Raw genomic sequence first — 19,890 nt, forward strand, 5'->3', positions numbered from 1 at the left:
ACTTTAAATCAATTTTATCCTCAAATATAATATGTTCCATTCACATTTTCAGAAAAATGAGCAAAATGCGATTTGTTCCAAAGTCGGATCGCAAACATTCGTAAGGTGTGCGGTAGCCTTAAAAGGTCTGCGTCAAGTAAGAAATGGGGGAAGTGTCTGAATCAAAGATAAATGTCAGTTAAGGTAACGATTTCAGAATCATCTGTTTTACGAACATTACAGGTATTTCAAAGTAATGCAGATAGAAACACTGTTGTGAAGAATGCCTTCCCCGAGCCCACCGTGTGTCGCTTTATCCGTCTCCTACCTATGTCATGGAATAATAGGATTGCTGTTCGTATGGAGCTATATGGAGATGAACCTGCTATGGGTGAGAAGAAGCAAAGAAAACAAATATGCTTCACTGTAAAAGCTGTGGTGTTAAAACTGACACCAATTGTTGTTAATAAAGGACCACACCCTGAGGTGTTAAAATAACACCCTAGAGACTGCACATAACACCAAAAGGTGTAAATGTAATAACCATAGGTGTTGTAATAACACCTATAGGTGTAAAACTAACACCACCAATTTAACACCGGTGTAAAATAACTGGTGTGGTCCTCTATGTACACCGGTTAACACCACAGTTTTTGCTGTGTGTGAATGTCATCATTTGTACACTAAAGTATAACTAGGGGAGAGAGGGACAGGCACTCCCCTGATCAGTGTGTCTCTCCGCATACATTCGTAATTCCGAATCTTCGTTATTCCTAAGGTTCGGATATTCCGAAGGTTCGTTATTCCGAAGGTTCGTAATTCCGAAGGTTCGTTAGTTCGAAAACGAAATGAGGTTCGTATTTCCGAAGGTTCGTTAATCCGAAAAAGAAATGAGGTTCGTATTTCCGAAGGTTCGTTAGTCCGAAAACGTAATGATTAACGAACCTAATTTCGTTTTCGGACTAACGAACCTTCGGAACAACGGACCTTATTTCGTTTTCGGATTAACGAACCTTCGGAACAACGGACCTTATTTCGTTTTCGGATTAACGAACCTTCGGAATAACGCCACAAATGTTCGGATTAACGAACCCTTTTACGTTTTCGGATTAACGAACATCGAGGTATAGGCGTGTTTCGGAATTACGAACCTTCGGAATTACGAAGTGTAACCGTGTCTCTCGGGGTGTGTCTCGAAGGTGCCCGAGATCTTGGTCCTACAGCAAATACTATGTTGATCATTTTGACTTGACTACACTTCGGACCAGGGGCGGATCAAGGATTTTACAAAATGGGTGGGGGAGCAAATTTCCCGAGGAATATTTTGACAAGCCCCTCCCCCCCCAAAAAAAAAGGTTTTCAACAAAAAATAAGGAAATTTCGTCCACGAAAAAAATGCAATGCAAAAAAGGTCACTTTCCAAGGGGGGGGGGGGCACGCTTAAATCAATACTGTTTGACATTACACATTTTAATTGTGCCTCTCAAGGGGGGCACGGGCCGGCTTTACTTATGTTTAATATATCACGGAAAGAGGATTCATAAATTGCCAACAGCTGAAGAGATACAAGTAAAGCTTATTAAAAGTAAAAGAAAAAATGCAGTCGACCGAAAATTATTAGCACGACACTACAAGAAGTGGGTACACCTACACAGCAAAAACTGTCGTGTTAACCGGTGTACATAGAGGACCACACCAGTTATTTTACACCGGTGTTAAATTGGTGGTGTTAATTTTAGACCTATAGGTGTTATTACAACACCTTTGGTTGTTACATTTACACTCTTTGGTGTAATGTTCAATCTTTAGGGTGTAATTTTAACACATCAGGGTGTGGTCCTATATTAACACCAATTGGTGTCAGTTTTAACACCACAGTTTTTACAGTGTAAAGGTAATTAATGATATTTAAATTCACAGAAGGATGAGAATGGGCTTGCTTCGATCTGCCCGGTTTGCACGTGCGCCGAGTTGGCTGATCGATGACTTTGCTGACTGTCCTATTTTCTCTTTTTTTCTTTCTTTCTTTTTGTCTCCCTTTCTTTCTCTTTCTTGCTATCTTCTTTCTCTTTTGTTGTTGTATTTGTTTTTGCTCTGTCTGCTTTTCTGTATGGGGGTGGGTGAGTGTGTGTGTGTTTCGTTTTGGTGTATGTCGGTGCGTGGAGATTGAAAACATTCGATCCTTTCCTTTATTCAGTTTCATTAATTATCAAGCAATGGGTTGATAAATTGATAAATTAATTGATAAACTGTAATTGCCATGAAAATGATAGAAATATCATAAAGCACAGCATTCCACAGCAGTGTGGTTATACATTGTAGTTAAGTCTATAGGGTTAAATGTAGGCTCAATTGTCAAAATTCCACCCTTTGGCCCGTATTTTGAAGTCGGGTTTAACTTAAACTCAGGTTTAAAGTTGTGGTTTAAGTATGGGAAGCCAAAAGTATCAACATTTGTATTTAGTTGTATGTTTCTTATGTTTACTGTGCTCTTTCCTTATGGTGAAGACAATCATCTATTTATACTTCCTACACAGTTATGAATGATTTGAAAGCCAAATGAGCTGAAATATGATATCTCTACTGTAAGTGATTATGTAACAATTGGCTGTCCATTCTTAAACCACAACTTTTAAACCTGAGTTTAAGTTAAATCCGATTTGAGAATACGGGCCTTTATGTTTTGTTATTTTGATATATATTCAAGAAGTATATCAAATAATATACAGTATATAGTAAATAATTACTTAAAATCATTGAGAAAGACTGTAAACTAACTTGTAGGTATATGGTCCGATATAATATTTATTGATTTATTTGTACATTATACTTAACAAAATACATATACACAAACAGACGACGAAACTGCGAAAACAAAGGATATTATACCTAGCTTTTCGTACATTTCATATAAAGACTCTTGATAAATAAACACAGAAATGACGATTCCATGCATTCAAAACAATGTTTTACACTATAAAATGAATCAAGGAATAAATTATTTTACAATTTACAAAATAAAATGAAAAAATAAACAAATGTGGTCTGTGAAATTTTCACGCACTCCCTCATTTGTATACTGTAGAGATGTCCACAAAAATGTTTTGTAAAATAAGACAAATAACAGAAATGGCAAGACGTTCTAATTTTTACGTCCAATTTTGATGAACTTTAAAATTTTATGTTTCTTCAATAGTCTTGCATTCATCAACATCTTTTTAAATTTTTGGGTGGATTTAACCTTAAAATTACATACTTTATTTACTTTCATTGTTATATTACTATATTATTGATTTGTTTATGTACTTTAAATGTAATTGGGTGTGACCTGTGTAATGTCAATCGGAAGAAAATAAAAGTTTAATTGAATTGCATTGAATCGTGTAACATCTTTATTCATCTCCCTCATTTATTTACTTGTATATTCTGTGCATTGGCGGCGGGAGCCCAAAAAATTAGACTGAAATTTTGTGATGGACACATGTAAAATAATTTGACAAGCCAAAAAAAAAAGAACGTAATCAACCTAAATTTTAGGGGGGACAAGAGACATTTTAAGGGGGGGGTCCACCAGAATTTAGGGAGGGACGCAGGAAACAAAATTGACAAGCAAAAAAAAGGTTATCAACTTAGGGGGGGGAATCGCCCCCCCTCAATTTTTTTTTGGACCTGTCCCCCCCCCCCGCTTCCGCCGCCTTTGATTCTGCGGCTTACTGTCCGAGTTGTGAATAGAACTGTTTTTTGAAATAAGATAAAACTCAGAAATGCCAAAACGTTCTTATTTCACGTCCATTTTTGAAGGTCTTTCAATTTTGATTTTCGTTTGGTAGTTTCGTTTTTAGTAAAATCTTCTTAATATTGTTTCGGTGGATTTGACCTTTAAAAACGTTTTGGTGGGACAACTATATTCACATTGGCAATTGCTTATTTTGGCCATTCACTTTCAGGAGGATACATGTAGTACTCTTCTAAAAAAAATCATCATCGTCATCATTATCATCACCATCATCGTCGTCGTCATAATCTTCATCATAATCATCATCGTCGACATTATCATCATCATCATCATCATCATAATCACCATCATCATTGTCACATTGTCATTATCATCCACAATATCACCGTGCTCAAAACGACACTATCACCCTCACTATTATCAACATCATCATTAGTCGTTAAATTTTCCTGCCACTTTTATTTTGCAATTATCTTTTCATTCACGTAGTATGTAGCAGTCGTCGTATTCGTAGTCATCATCGTCATCATTGTCGTCCTCCTTATAAGCGTGATAATAATCTTGAATATGGACACGTGAATTGATAAACACTAATAGGCCTTATTTATCAAACTGTTGAAGTCGTCTTCGTGTTGATAGTCTCTGTTTCAGGCCGACTGACAGTTTCCTTTCCTCTTGCGTTCGTTTTCTTTACTTGGTAAACACTGTTGAGAAGAAATTAATAACCGTTTTAAAAGCAACTCAACTTATTTAAACCAACTTGAATAAATTCAATAACTAATGAAATTGTAATATACATTTGAAATAAAATTCAAAAAGATTAAGAAATTTATAAATGAAGAGCTCACATGCAAAAGGGGTTAGGTCCATTTTTGAGCAAATTGGATATTTTAGTCTGACTCAATGTATAGATTTTAAGTAGCTCTATAAGATTATACCAAATAAAAGTTGAAATTCCCGTTAAAAAGTGATCTAAAATGGCAAAGATTTTTTTTTTTTCAAAAGGGGTTAGGTCCATTTTAGTTTAGTTGCAAAAGGGTTTAGTTGCAAAAGGGGTTAGGTCCACACAGATTTTTTTTAAAGAATATAAAAAGAATATAAAGACAGGTGGATTTCTTTTATACCCAATTTAATGTTCTCATAGTAGGGTATCACTAACATTTAGTTTCGCATAAGAATAGAAAAATAGATTCATGGGGTGGACCTAACCCCTTTTGCAAAACAAACTACTCTGAAGAGCATATTTGTCAAAAGGGGTCAGGTCCATTGTTCATAATTTTTCTGTCTCAAATCCTCTAAATTTTTAGTTTTTCTGATGAAAACAACAAAAAATTGAAATTCACATGAAAACGTGAATAAAAGTGGAAAAAATAAATCACCTTTTTAATAAAATAGATTAGATTCATCCCAGTTTAGTTGCAAAAGGGGTTAGTTCCACAATAATTTTTAAAAGAATATATAGAAAAAAAAATTAAGACAGGTAGATTTCTTTTATACCCAATTTTATGTTCACTTGATAGGGTAGTATGACAATTTAGTTTCTCATAAGAGTATTGCAGTAAGTGAGTATGAAAAACATGGTTCTGGGAATGGTAAAAGGTGGACCTAACCCCTTTTGCAAGTAAACTCTTCAATTAGGCCATACATATGTAATGAAAATTATGATTTATATATTGAATATAGCAAGGTAAATATTTTATTTGCCAACCTATTTGTGTTTATTGACCGAATACTCCATTCGTTCGATTTTTCTTTCGGTCTTTATTCACTCTCTTCGTTTCAATATTAATAAATCAATTAGGTTATTCATTTATTTTTCTATGATAATCGACCAACGTAGAGGGCGTCAAAACTTAGCAAACAGACAAGGCCCAATACAGGTCTCACGGGCCTAATTACTAGTGGTAGGCCATAGATATTCATTCGAGCCAACCCATTGCTATTTTTTTTTATTTTGATATGGCTGATTGACAAAGTGTATGCATATGATTGTCCATCTAACACTGATTCTATTTTTGGTAATTACTGAACTTCCTTTTCCCTAATTGGGAAGAAATATCACCAATTTTGGACTATATTTTGACTGGCGGAAGGATTAGGGCTATTTTGCTGTTTAAGTTGATGAATCTGCTCCCCCCGACGGTGTCTTCAAACACGCCAATTTATTTTTAAAATGAGCCGGTCGAGGGACCCTTTTCTGGTCAGATATGGATTGCCAGATATAAATCCTATCCACTGGTAGTAAACATTCGACCCCCGAATTTCATCCTTATTTTTAATGAATTTTTTAAAGTGCCAATTTAACACATGAGTCTATGGGGAATGAATTAGGCCTGTGAGACCTATAGGTCTCACGGGCCTAATTACTAGTGGTAGGCCATAGATATTCATTCGAGCCAACCCATTGCTATTTTTTTTATTTTGATATGGCTGATTGACAAAGTGTATGCATATGATTGTCCATCTAACACTGATTCTATTTTTGGTAATTACTGAACTTCCTTTTCCCTAATTGGGAAGAAATATCACCAATTTTGGACTATATTTTGACTGGCGGAAGGATTAGGGCTATTTTGCTGTTTGAGTTGATGAATCTGCTCCCCCCGACGGTGTCTTCAAACACGCCAATTTATTTTTAAAATGAGCCGGTCGAGGGACCCTTTTCTGGTCAGATATGGATTGCCAGATATAAATCCTATCCACTGGTAGTAAACATTCGACCCCGAATTTCATCCTTATTTTTAATGAATTTTTTAAAGTGCCAATTTAACACATGAGTCTATGGGGAATGAATTAGGCCTGTGAGACCTATAGGGCCTTGGCGAACAGACTGTTGTCGCCCTCTACGTTCGTTGATGATAACTTACATACACCCGACGACAAAGACAACAAGGAGTACTGCACCAAACGTGACAATCACTATGACAACTGTTGAGATGGGACCTGTGGTGAGGATATATTGGAAAAGACAAAATTCATATTAACTTCATTCACATCCATCGAAACCGTGCAATTGTACATACAATTACAGGGGTACCAGGCTGAAAATAAAATGATTTGAACAGATGAAGAAATAACAGACGAACCAAAAATGAAACTTGTTAAAAATCTATATAGCAAGGAATAGTTTTGGCATTTTAAAGATTTGCATTATTCCAGTGAAACAGGACGATCTAGGCATGTCTTCATGAATATTCAATGAGCAAACTGATATCTACAACACTTGTTCTTTTATATTTTATTTTATGAAATTAGATTTATTCAATTTTTTTCTTCCAAGAACAAAAAAAAATGGATTGACAACTGATTTTGACCATTTGCCCCCGGACATCTACCCCGGGAGTATATGTCCGGGGGAAGATGTCTGGGGGTAGAAATCCGGAGGGGGAAATGTCCGGTGTAGACGTCCTAGGGAGTACTCGTCCTAGAGGGTGAATGTCAGGAGGTAGATTCCTGATACGTTTTTCACAATATGTTGTTAAACTTTAAAATTCAATAACTTCAGAGTCTGATGAAATGTTGAGCATTTTGCTCCGTGAATTTTACTCTTAATATTTAGATATAAATATTTTCAGCCCAGAGTACCCCTTTAATGGCAATATAACACGTGATATCCCAGAGATCCGTTACACAAAGCTTGCGCACAATTTAATGTTCTTGAAGGGTATAGGTGACGATCTGTATGCTGATTGTAGGAACGTGTACTGCAATCGTACGATCTCCTCGTTAGCACTATCATTATAATAATCTTCATCATCTTTATCATCATCATCATCATCATCGCAATCATCGTTATCATCGATTATTACTTTTGTCATTATCTTCTATTCTATTTAAGCCTACGTCATCGTAATCATTGTAAAGATAGCTCGTCACTATCATCATAATTATCATTAATCATCATAATCTTTATCATCATTATCGCAATCATTGATGATTATTATTGTTTTTGTCATCGTCGTCACTATCTTAATTCTATTTACATCATCGCCACCACTCTCATCAAGGGAGCTTCTCACTATCATCATCATCATCATCATCGCATCCTATTCACCACCGTAAATACATCTTCATCGACCACCAATTACGAATATATAGGGGCAACGGGGGACTTCTCCCCCAATTTATGATCTCATATTTTTCATGAAACTGCACCATATAAGATTTATAGTGCCCTTTGTTTTATTTTGTTATTGGGGTGAGGGGATGTCGACCTTTATTAAATGCCCCCCCACCCCCGGAAAAAATAATGTATCCGCCCCTGTAAACCATGGCTTAATTGACAAACGTCAGTAATTTCAACTTACTTTTATTCAATTTCCGGTCATCATCGTCTTCCTTCAATCTGACTCTGATCAACGATGAACATGTTTTGTTAAAGACGGTATCATCGACCACGATTGTAAGGGTGTATGTCCCGAGGGAGAGTGTATAGTTATATGTGCCATTGATCATCATATCTATTGTGACGTCACCGTAGAATTGATATGACTCCTCCATGAGTGTGAGATTGTCAACGGTCAATTGTTGGTACTGGTAGGTTGATTGCGATGGGTCGAGTTGGATTGTTGACTCGTCAGGGCATTCCACGGGTAATTCGGTTACTGAAGATTTAAAATAAACGGGCAAATGAATGACTGGATGAATGAACAAATGAGTGAATGGGTGATTGATTGATTGCTTAATTGATATATTTATTGAATCATTGATTGATTTATTTATTGAATCATTTATTTATTGATTGATTGAATCATTGATTGATTAATGAATTGATTAATTGATTGATTGATTGAATGAATGGACAATTGAATGAGTGAGTGAGTGAATCAGAGCTGCCAACCAGAAAAACAAAATTTCACTATTTTTAAAGCTGAAATTCAGTATTTCGGTGAGGAAATCAGTATTTTCAAAGAATACCATAGGACCACATCTAAAGCTGAAACTTAAGAAATTAGTATTTTACATGAAACTATCAGTATTCTTCTCATTTTTCACTACTAAATACTGAAAATCAGTACTACTTGGCAGCTTTGGTGAATGGATGGACGATTGAATGAGTGACTGCGTGAATGAATGGACGATTGATTGAATCATTGATTGATTGATTGAATGAATGAATGTATGAATGAGTGAATGAGTGAGTGAGTGAAAGGATAGATGATTGAATGAGGGACTGCGTGAATGAATGGACGATTGAATGAATGAATTAATGAACGAACGATTTATCAATTCATTTATTCTACACTTTTCAATAAAAATCACATCGAAATTGCACAATTACACTCTTAAAACAGATCAGTCGAATTGACTAGACCAGTAGTCAGCTGGGAGCAACTGATATGGCAATCACTGATAGTTACATTTCTGATATACATGTATATTCTAGTCAGAAATATCTCTGTTCTAGTAAAATATGACTAGAAAATAGTCAAATATGACTAGAATAACAGTTGCTTCCAGCTGACCCTATTAGCTAGTCATTTTTGACTGATTTGTTTTTAGAGTGTACTAGTAAAAAAAAAGAAGAAATGTAACTGATCGTGGCTGTCTCGCTTTCGAGTTTCTTAAATATTTTTTCATACTCATCTACCCCCCCCCTCTCCCCCAGGAATGCTATGATACACTGTATCCTTGTTAGGATTGTAAACAAATGTGGTGTTAAAACTTACACCGGTCACGTCAGTTGTTGTCATATGAGGACCACACCCTAAAAGGTGTCAAAATAATACCATAGTGCTGATGCATAACACCGCAGTGTATAACATTGACGAACATCCAAAGGTGTAGTAATAACACCGCAGTGTATAACATTGACGAACATCCAAAGGTGTAGTAATAACACCGCAGTGTATAACATTGACGAACATCCAAAGGTGTAGTAATAACACCGCAGCGTATAACATTGACAAACATCCAAAGGTGTAGTAATAACACCCCAGTGTTGAACGAACTGGTTGAACGAATTGGCCTATATTGAACCACTGAACACAGGTTAACACCACACATTTTTGCTACGTATAAACTTACATGTTATCTCAACAGAGAAGGAACAGGTGTCCGAGAGTCCGGCCTGGTCTTGCGCCATTACAGTCACCAGGGTTAGACCTGGAGCTAACCTACTACGAGAATCTGGTTGATACACCAGAGAAGCCCCGACATTGTCGATTGCAGTCGCTGAAAAGTCGATGACATTTGTTAAGCTCTCCGTGATATTTTCCGGACACGTCACGTTGGGCCTTTCAGTGTCTATTTCAAAAGGAAAAAATAGGAGGATGAGGATGGGGAATAAGAAGAAGAAAAACAAGAAAAAGAAGAAAAGGAAGAAAAAAGGTTTTCACCCCAAATGTAAGGTCATTTCGACCAAATTAAATTTGACTAGGCAAAAACAAGATGACACCCCAAATGTAACGTCATTTCGACCAATCTACATGTTTTATTTCGATTTTGAACGATGTATTTCTTTCGGATTTCTTTCAATCATAAAAGACCAAAAATAGTAGGGGGCATTATTGTGATTGGCCCCCAACTATTTTGAGAAGGGAGACGCACCCCCCCCCCCCCCCGCTGGGATTTCCGCCAATGACATGACACTGTGCGACACCCTGTTGGGAATTGTCAGGATAGTACGATCACTCTACGAGCAACCGATGAACGATGATCGGGGCATGCAGGGGCAGTGCCAGCATATCTTGACAGCGGGGGGGGGGGGGGGCTTAAGGTGTATAACAGGGGCAGTATAACATTGTGCCCTTCATGTCTCCCTTAGTTGACGTAGCCGAAGTGGGACATTAACGAAATAATCGGTTATATTTTTTTATACCCAAAACATATTTGAAACAATGTGTGAACATTCATTGTGAGGCTAGAAAAAAAATCATGTGATAATATTTAGCCAATCGTTTGATTAGGACCCATACCACAATGTTCTATCAGAGGTTTACCTTGTACAACAATGTAACCAGAACACGTCTTGTTAAGGACGTCATCGTAGATGATGATCGTGGCTACATGACTTCCAACATCCAGTCCAGTACCGACAGCAATGACGGAATCGACAGAGACCGCGGCGCCGTGATATCTGTATTGCGGTTTACTCTTTGTGACGTCACCAGGCCCAATTGCAGGGGTGTATGAGTATGTGGGTTGCCCGACATCGGTGGGGACGGTCCGGTTTAGGTCGGGGCAATTGACTGGTAGCTCGGTCACTAATGATGTATGTGTGGGAAGAAAAATAATTATAAACAATTTAGGTAATTTGAAGGCTGTCAAAATGTACACGGAATACCTGATAGCTCGATCCGCGAGACGAGGAGACAGTGGGGGAGGGGGCAGAGTGCATGCCCCCTTCTTACTGCCGGTCCCCACCCCCTTCAGAAGCGTTGCCCCTCCCACTTCCCCCCCTCCCCATTGCCCCAGGAAATTCGGCAGAGTGAGGAAAAAATGTATAGTAAATACGCCTCTGCCCCAAAATTTTGTTTTACACCCCATTTACCCCCTCCCCCTATTTTGAAAAACTTGGTGCCGTCACTAGATACTCCACTGTTTCATTGTAGTTGAAATTTGCATGCAGTGTCATGATTTTTTCCCCCTTTTTTGTCAATTTCCGTGAATTAACTTTAAAATGATGGTGATTGTGATTAAAGTATTCTGTAATGAAAACGCTTATGCTGAAGTCAGCCATTATAAGCGCACCATTTGATTCTTTTAAAAAAAGATATACATCACTACGATAATACCAGGCTCAAAAAGTGAGACTTAATTTGAGGAGTTTCTTATTTTTTACCCGATTCTGATGTTCTACAGTGTTATACCTTTTCAAATGTTTGCTGAACTACACATTTTGTCATAGCGAACTTCATACAATATGATGCTGATAATACACTTACATATAATGTAAACGTTACGTTTATTATCACGTCAGGCATTGAAACATACCACAAAATTTTCCAGGCAGAACGATTATGACTCCAAAATGAAACCTAAAAACATAATCACTTTGTTTTCATCCGAGTGCGAAATGACTGGCAGTGTTGCCTACTTGATTTGTACTAATTCAAATCGACTTTTATTGGGGGTGGACTTGATATCTACTTATCAGACCATACAATTTCATGGAAAGGGTCATTTTCAATTCCCAATTTCCTTTGAAAACACGGACGAAAATTGACAAAAGAGAATAGTATATCAAGTACCACGACCATGTTCAAATTCAGAACGCGGAACTGTAGACCGTTAAAATCGGTTCTCAATCATTAGACATACACAATGGGTGACAGAATGAGGTTAAAGGGTTAATCCAACAATTTGTTATTCCCCCAAAGGGAGGTGTATCGATAAAAGGCTGCAAATTAATATCTGACTACATGAAGCCAAAAGAGGGAAAGCCTACAGTATAATGCAGGGAGCAAAATTTTATGTATTGATCAAATTCATATTTTTGAAAGTTACAAATCTAAGCCCTTTCTCTCTCTCACCCTCTCTCTCTTTCTTTCTCTCCATCCCCCTCGTGACCTCTCCTTCTCTCTCTCTTTCTCTCTATTCCCGTCAACGCTTCGTGCTCGTATACTCCCAGTAAAAATGAACATACAAATAAATAACAGATTGAAAAAATAAACAGTTAGCAGGTTGGTTATAGTAAAAATAAGAATAAAATAAAATAGCACGCTGTTAAAGACCGTCACTCTAACATCCTGTTTAAACTTTCAAGCAATTTTGTAAACTTTTAAAAAATTGGTTTAAACGTTCTAAAGCTTAAAACAAGTTGTAGACTGGCATGATTTAAAAAGTGCTTAAATTTTATACTGCAGTAGTATAAGAACATTATAAATGCTGGTGATAAGAATGTTGCGCGTCACTATAATACCATGGTCACATTTGCTCTACGGTATGGAAGCTTAAAAGTGCCACCGAGATGTTGAGATAATTATCTCGGGAAGTCGACATCTTGATAGCAAAAGATAAGATGACGAGATCCTGGATCTCATCATGTCGACATCTTTTAGAAGAGATGATGAGATGACGAGATCCTGGATCTCATCATGTCAACATCTTTTAGAAGAGATGTTGAGATGACGAGATCCTGGATCTCATCATGTCGACATCTTTTAGAAGAGATGATGAGATGACAAGATCCTGGATCTCATCATGTCAACATCTTTTAGAACAGATGATGAGATGACAAGATCCCGGATCTCATCATGTCAACATCTTTTAGAAGAGATGTTGAGATGACAAGATCCCGGATCTCATCATGTTGACATCTTGTAGAAGAGATGATGAGATGATGAGATGATCTTGTCATCTCAACATCTCTTCTTAAGATGTTGACATGATGAGATCCAGGATCTTGTCATCTCATCATCTCTTCTACAAGATGTCAACATGATGAGATCCAGGATCTTGTCATCTCATCATCTCTTCTAAAAGATGTCAACATGATGAGATCCGGGATCTTGTCATCTCAACATCTCTTCTAAAAGATGTTGACATGATGAGATCCGGGATCTTGTCATCTCATCATCTCTTCTAAAAGATGTTGACATGATGAGATCCAGGATCTTGTCATCTCATCATCTCTTCTAAAAGATGTCGACATGATGAGATCCAGGATCTCGTCATCTTATCTTTTGCTATCAAGATGTCGACTTCCCGAGATAATTATCTCAACATCTCGGTGGCAATTTTAAGCTTCCATACTACGGCGGACATACGGCGAGTCGAAAACAGCCGTTTTATTCATATTTATTCAAACCACCTATATTTAGCTGGTAAAAAAATGTTAAAACGGCTGTGTTTGACTCGCCGTACGGCCGCCGTAGAACAAATGTGACCATGGTATAATCAAGCTAATGGGATTTTTGTTAAACATTTCCCATTTTATTTTTTTAACAAAAGCGGTGGGCATGGTTAGTTGGTCCATATCTGGTTAACATTTCTGAGAATTTTCCCAATCCATTAGGAAAAAATCACAAGAGCGCCTCCCACCCCCTCCAACTCAAAGTAATCTCTATATACCTTTACTCCCCCGTTAAGTGGAAGTTCAACCTGGCAAAAAGTTACTTCGAAAAATGGCAGAAAAAATGAAAATATTTGTGAAGGTTGAGGTTTGAGGAAAATCCATCAAAGGTTATTAAAATATGATAAGATTGCAAAATTTGGTATTCGTGAGAGCTGCTTTCACGTTTTGAACAGTAGATAGTCAATGAAATGTCATTTACTTAAAATAAAGTTGTAAATGGTTTTTATTTACGTTTAGTATATCGTCAACAGACAAAATAATCATTTCGTATCCGCTCCTGAAAGAACTGAAAAACAAATTATCACGTAATATAAAAAATATATGTATGCATCCAGGGGCGTAGATAGCGGGGGGGGGGATGGGGGGATGCATCCCCCCAGAATTTTAGGTGGGGGGATGGTGTGTACAATCATCCCCCCAGGTTTCTGTGGGGGAAGAAGCAAAACTATACAGTAATAAAGCAATGAATGCTAGTTAAAATCAATCTATAATAATAGCAGTAATAATCATAACGTACAGCAATGACAAACATGATCAAAATTGGACTTTTATTCAGAGTCAATCATCTTATATGCATTTACAACTTGCAAGTTTTAAGTAATAACAACTGTCTTGCGTCGTCATATACATTTAAGGATCGTTATTCAGAGTTTCACCAAGTACATTTCCTTATAATAATTATGTGTTTGCAAAGGAGATAAGTTCAAAATATTTCATTACAGATTTAAGAAAGTGTCGCTTAATCACTCCCTTTCAGAGCAATTGCTTTCATAACACATTAACACTGTTCAAACGAATTAATAAGAAATTACCTATACACATACACTGACCCTTTTCCCTGCTGGCCATGTCCTCAACCCCTACTTTGCAAAGGAAAGGTGAAAATTTTCAGTCTCTAAGGAGCGAATTAGTAAATGAATGATTTTGGAATGAAAGTGCAAATTTTGGATGGCCTCAGTGATATCCGTTTTTTTTCACTCAATATTCACTCCTTAAAGAGTAAACTATTTCACTAATTTTTTCAGAGTACTTTGCGCTTTTCAAAGAAGGTAGAATCATCCAATATATAGATATGCCTTAATTCACGAAGGCAGATTGAATCAATCCATGGATAAGATTAATTTATGGTCTAAGATCACAGAACAAGCCTAACTCGACCCTCAGCGTGTTCAATGTCGGTAATTTTAAACAGAGTGTGCTTATCATTTTAGTGTCCGCATATCTGCACGTGGATAAGAAATATATATAATGTTGTGCTTTTTTTATTTTACCCCTATTACTATAATTGTAATTGATATTTTTTTAGCTATTTGGCTGTTTATTTGTTTATTCCTTTAGTTGTTGATTCATTCGTTTGATCATTAACAATATCGCTACTTTTAAAAGAGTATACTACTATACTAGTAAAATAAGGAATACTAGTTATTCTAGATCATGTTTAGCAGGACTGTCATGACCAAGATGATAACTAGACATCCGACAAATGACATTTCTCTCATGATCATCTTTACTCATTGTCATTAATCAAACAAAAGATTACTGCCATGAAAAATGTGCAAGGAAGTTTGTTTATTACTGGATGCCCTGTTTATTGCTGAAAGCAAAGTGATTAAAAGACACACGAGATAATCCATGAGGCAGATCGTGTTATTTTGTTATCTTTAACTCGTCTGCTTTGGCCCATGATATTTTGTTTTTATCGAGTACGTTATCTCCTTCATTCTTTATATTTATATATTAATTATATATATATATATAAAGTATGACCCAGCTAGGGATCATCCCCCCCCCAGGTCTAAGGACCTGTCTACGCCACTGTATGCATCTTATACACATCAACAATATGAAATTATAATACATTTATCAATCTTTGTATTTCCTAAAATCTTCACCAACCTTTTTTTTTTGGGGGGGGTATATTTTCTGTTATTTTTACACTAAACTTTTCGTCATGGTGAACTTATATACCCCTTGAATTTACGCGTACTTACGTGTATTTTCTACATAGAACAAACATGTAGCGTTGTTACCATCCAGGTCGACTGCGATTAATGTAACGGGTGTTCGTCCGGGTGGGTAGAGGTCTCCCGCTGTCCCTGTGGTTACGTTATAAGATATACCACTAGGATCAGGGTTCGCATCCTCGTAGGTGTACGAAACACCTTCGGTTAGTCCAAAGAAACTATTCACAAAGACGGGATGGGTGGTGACGTCACTGCACGTCACATTCGGTGGAGTTGTATCTGAAATTAAAAATGATACTGATAATGATAATAATAGGCCTATAATGATATAATAACAAAAACAATAATTACAACAACAATAATAATAATAATTATAATACTACTACTACTAATAATAATAATCATCATCATGATAATAAGAAGAATAGTAATAATAAGAATAATAATATTGGAGAGTGATATGTAAATGTGAAGAGCATTGAGCAGTTTTGATTGATTATGCGCTATTATAAGCACCAATATATTATTATCTTTTATCATAAAAAATGAAGATGATGACAATAATAATAATAAAATGATTATTATTATTGTTATACCATTACTAATTATTGTTTTATTATCATTAAAAAAAGAAGAATGAGGAGGAAATAAAAGTGATATAGGTCGTTATTAAATCAATTATACAATTTTTGCTGGGATATGACTGGTCGGACCACTTTATCTGGGTACACGCATCAACCCCCCCCCCCACATCAATGATGTTCATGATGTGTATGTGATACAGGGGCCGCGGAACCGGGGGGGGGGCTGGGGGGCTTCAGCCCCCCCCCCCCACACACACACCTTTTCCCAAAACCGTGTACAAAAATGTAAAAATTACCATATGATTGTGATTTTTAGCATGGTCAGCCCCCCCCCACTTTGATAACTGTTCCACGGCACCTGTCATATTTAATAAGTTCGATAGGCAATAGCAAAAATATGATACTTAGATTATTCCATCTTAAGTTCTAACGTAGGCCTATACTCACCCACTCTATCTACAACACGGCTGTAAACAAATACCATCTGTCATAATCATCAATGACATATAATAAATCGTCATGTTAGCAGAAGGATGTTTGTTCATGCACAAAATCGAAGGACATTGATTAGGATAACGTATTTAAATATAAATCACTAGGTTATTAAAGGGGAAGTTCACCCTGACAAAAAGTTTATTGTAAAAATAGCAGAAAAATAATAAAAATATTGCCGAAGGTTTGAGAAAAATTCATCAAATAATTAAAAAGTTATTAGAATTTCAATTATTTGATTTGTAACGTCATATGCGAGCAGCATTCCTACATAGCGAATGGCAAAAAATCAATGAAATGTCATTTTCTCAGAAAATTGAAAATGGTTTTCACTGTACCTTTTGTATATCAATAGACCAATCACTTCACACCCGATCATGAATGGAAAACAAAATTAAATCATCAGGAACCATACAAAATTTGAAATTCTTGCATTTTATATTACATAACACATGGGGCAGCTGCTCGTTTATGACGTCACAAATCCAAAACTTTGAACTCTAATAACTTTCTTACTCTTTAACGGATTTTCCTCAAACCTTCACCAATATTTTTTACTATTTTTTTCTGCTATTTTTACAACAAAGTTTTCTTTAGGATGAACTTCCCCTTTAAAGAGGATATGACTGTGACCTATACTCTAATGTGAGTCAATCGTAAAAGTAACAGGCCCTACATTAAACATGACATCATGTCATCATTCCCTTTAACTTACCTTGGCCTTGAACCTTTACTGCCGTGAGCACCACCGCAATCAGCCAGACAACCATTCCACGCGCGTTTCCTCTCCCAATTAACATCCTGGTTGAAAAAAAGGCAAACTTTCGGAGTCATTCAAAGAGTCTTAATGTCATTAATAACCTTTTATGTGCCCTGATCAATGAATCCAAGAACTGATAGATTGCAGTGCATGTTTGCATTCAATACCGTCAACGCGAAATCGTTGATCAGAACACACCTTGATCTGATACATATCACGGAAACACAAAAGGTTGTTATTTATGTTTCATTTCATTCATTCGTTTATTTCCATTTTCAACAATTACAGTTTCTTCGGTACATGTTGACATACATAAATAACAAAACATATTTCAATTATTCCTGTACAGAAAATTATATTCAAGATTATTACAAATCAGGTTGAAAATGGAGGAGGCTGCTAAAAAGCGGAGCTTGTAGAGTGCAGCCTCCTAATAAATATTCTTGCAGTTGTTTAGCATATAAAAAAATAAGGTACCAACTTGAGCACGACCAGTTGAATTAAAAAGAAAAATTGGAAATAAAAATAGAAAAGGAAATAAGAAAAAGAGAGATTAAAGGTCTCCAGAATCCAGCCCCAGCACTCACAGACGGACCTCGCCGATCAACAGGAAAACGAAAGAGATGTATAAGTGTACGTGACATGATAAACATGTTTGATTAAAAAAATACAAGAGCTTGAGTGATGAAGAGTTAAATTCAATGGTTATCTTGAAGAAATTTTTTGAACTTATATTTGAAAGAATTAAGGCTTGGAGATTCTTTGATGTTACTATTGATAGTTCCCCAGAGTCTAGGGCCTTCAAAAGTAAAAATTGATTTTGCAAGGATGGTCCGGGGTAGTGGTAAATGAAATTCATCGGATTGACGTGTGGGATATTTGTGAAGGGTTTTGTTTTTGTTAAATGAAAAATTAAATATGGGTGGTAACATATTATTGTTTAACTGATACATGAATTGACCTAAATTATATTGGTACAGTGTTTTTATTTTTAGAATGTTATTGTTTAAAAACAACTCATCTGTGTGAGATCTCCAGGACAAGTTGAAAATAACACGCAATGCCTTCTTTTGTAAAAGCAATATTCTATCTAGGTAGGTTGAGTGTGTGTTTCCCCAAACAATTGCTCCATAATTTAGATATGGTAAAATTAATGTTGAATAAAGCATTTTTAGGGAGGAAGTTGGAAGAAAAAACTTAACTTTGTTGATAACACCAATATTGCGTGAAATTGTGCGACATATAGAGTCAATATGCGATTTCCAAGATAATTTGTTGTCTATTATGAGGCCTAAAAATTTAGTTGTAGTAACAACTTCAATGTCTACATTGTCTAATTTGATATTAAATGGCAATTGTTCTAAAGAATTGCTAAAAAGCATGCATTTCGTTTTTTGAACATTTATTGACAATTTGTTAGCCTTAATCCATTGTACCAATTTATCCAGTTCAGTGTTCAGTACATTAATTAAAATATTGGGGTTAGGATGAGAGTAGAGTACATTTGAATCATCTGCAAAAAGGACATAAGATAATATTTCAGAGGAGTTCTGGATGTCATTTATATAGATAATAAATAAAAGAGGGCCCAGGAGGCTACCTTGGGGAACACCCCAGTTAACATTTTGTAGAGAAGAATTTTGTTCATTTATGCTTACGAATTGTTTGCGATTTACAAGGTAGTTTCTGAACCACTCCAAGGCCTTCCCACGAACTCCATAATTTTCAAGTTTGTAGAGCAGTATCTCATGATTTATGGTGTCGAAGGCCTTGGAGAGGTCCAGAAAAACACCTATTGTATGTTCAAAGTTGTCAATAGCTTTTGTGATTTTGTCAATAAATGAGAGAGTGGCATGAGATGTACTATGTTTTTGGCGAAATCCAAATTGAAAATCGGAAATTATATCATATTTATTCAAAAATTTTAATAATCTTGTGTAGATTACCTTTTCCATAACTTTTGACAAAGTAGGTAATAAGGCTATTGGTCTATAGTTACATACATTAATCTTTTCTCCTTTTTTGTGCACTGGTATTATTTTTGATATTTTCATACTGTCAGGCACTACGCCATTACTTAAAGAAAGGTTGAATATGTATACTAATGGGTCAACAATGTATTCTATAACATTTTTTAATAAAATATTGTCAATACCATCGTGACCACAGCTTTTTTTGTTTTTTAAGTTGTTCACCATATCTATTATTTCATTTCTATGTACAGGTACTAAAAATAAAGAATTTGGATTTGGTTGGTGAATGAAATCCGTATATTTCTTTTGGGTTAAAGGTATATTATCTGCAAGACTTTTTCCAATTTGTGTGAAGTATTGATTGAATATATCAGCTATACGAAA

General features: G+C 36.0%; 1 protein-coding gene across 1 annotated transcript; it reads right to left on the reverse strand.

Annotated features, from left to right (window-relative positions):
- Positions 1 to 4,154: 4,154 nt before the first annotated feature.
- On the reverse strand, positions 4,155 to 17,578 carry LOC121421793. Its single transcript, XM_041616592.1, has 7 exons — positions 17,489 to 17,578; positions 15,725 to 15,976; positions 10,657 to 10,920; positions 9,743 to 9,961; positions 8,023 to 8,319; positions 6,583 to 6,658; positions 4,155 to 4,419 (listed from the first exon to the last, which is right to left on the reverse strand). The coding sequence occupies exons 1-7, from the start codon at positions 17,571 to 17,573 to the stop codon at positions 4,323 to 4,325; spliced, it is 1,290 nt and encodes a 429-aa protein (XP_041472526.1). The 5' UTR covers positions 17,574 to 17,578; the 3' UTR covers positions 4,155 to 4,322.
- Between the last annotated feature and the right edge of the window lie 2,312 nt (positions 17,579 to 19,890).

Source organism: Lytechinus variegatus, chromosome 9, assembly GCF_018143015.1.
Source record: "Lytechinus variegatus isolate NC3 chromosome 9, Lvar_3.0, whole genome shotgun sequence".
Classification (NCBI taxonomy): Eukaryota; Metazoa; Echinodermata; class Echinoidea; order Temnopleuroida; family Toxopneustidae; genus Lytechinus; species Lytechinus variegatus.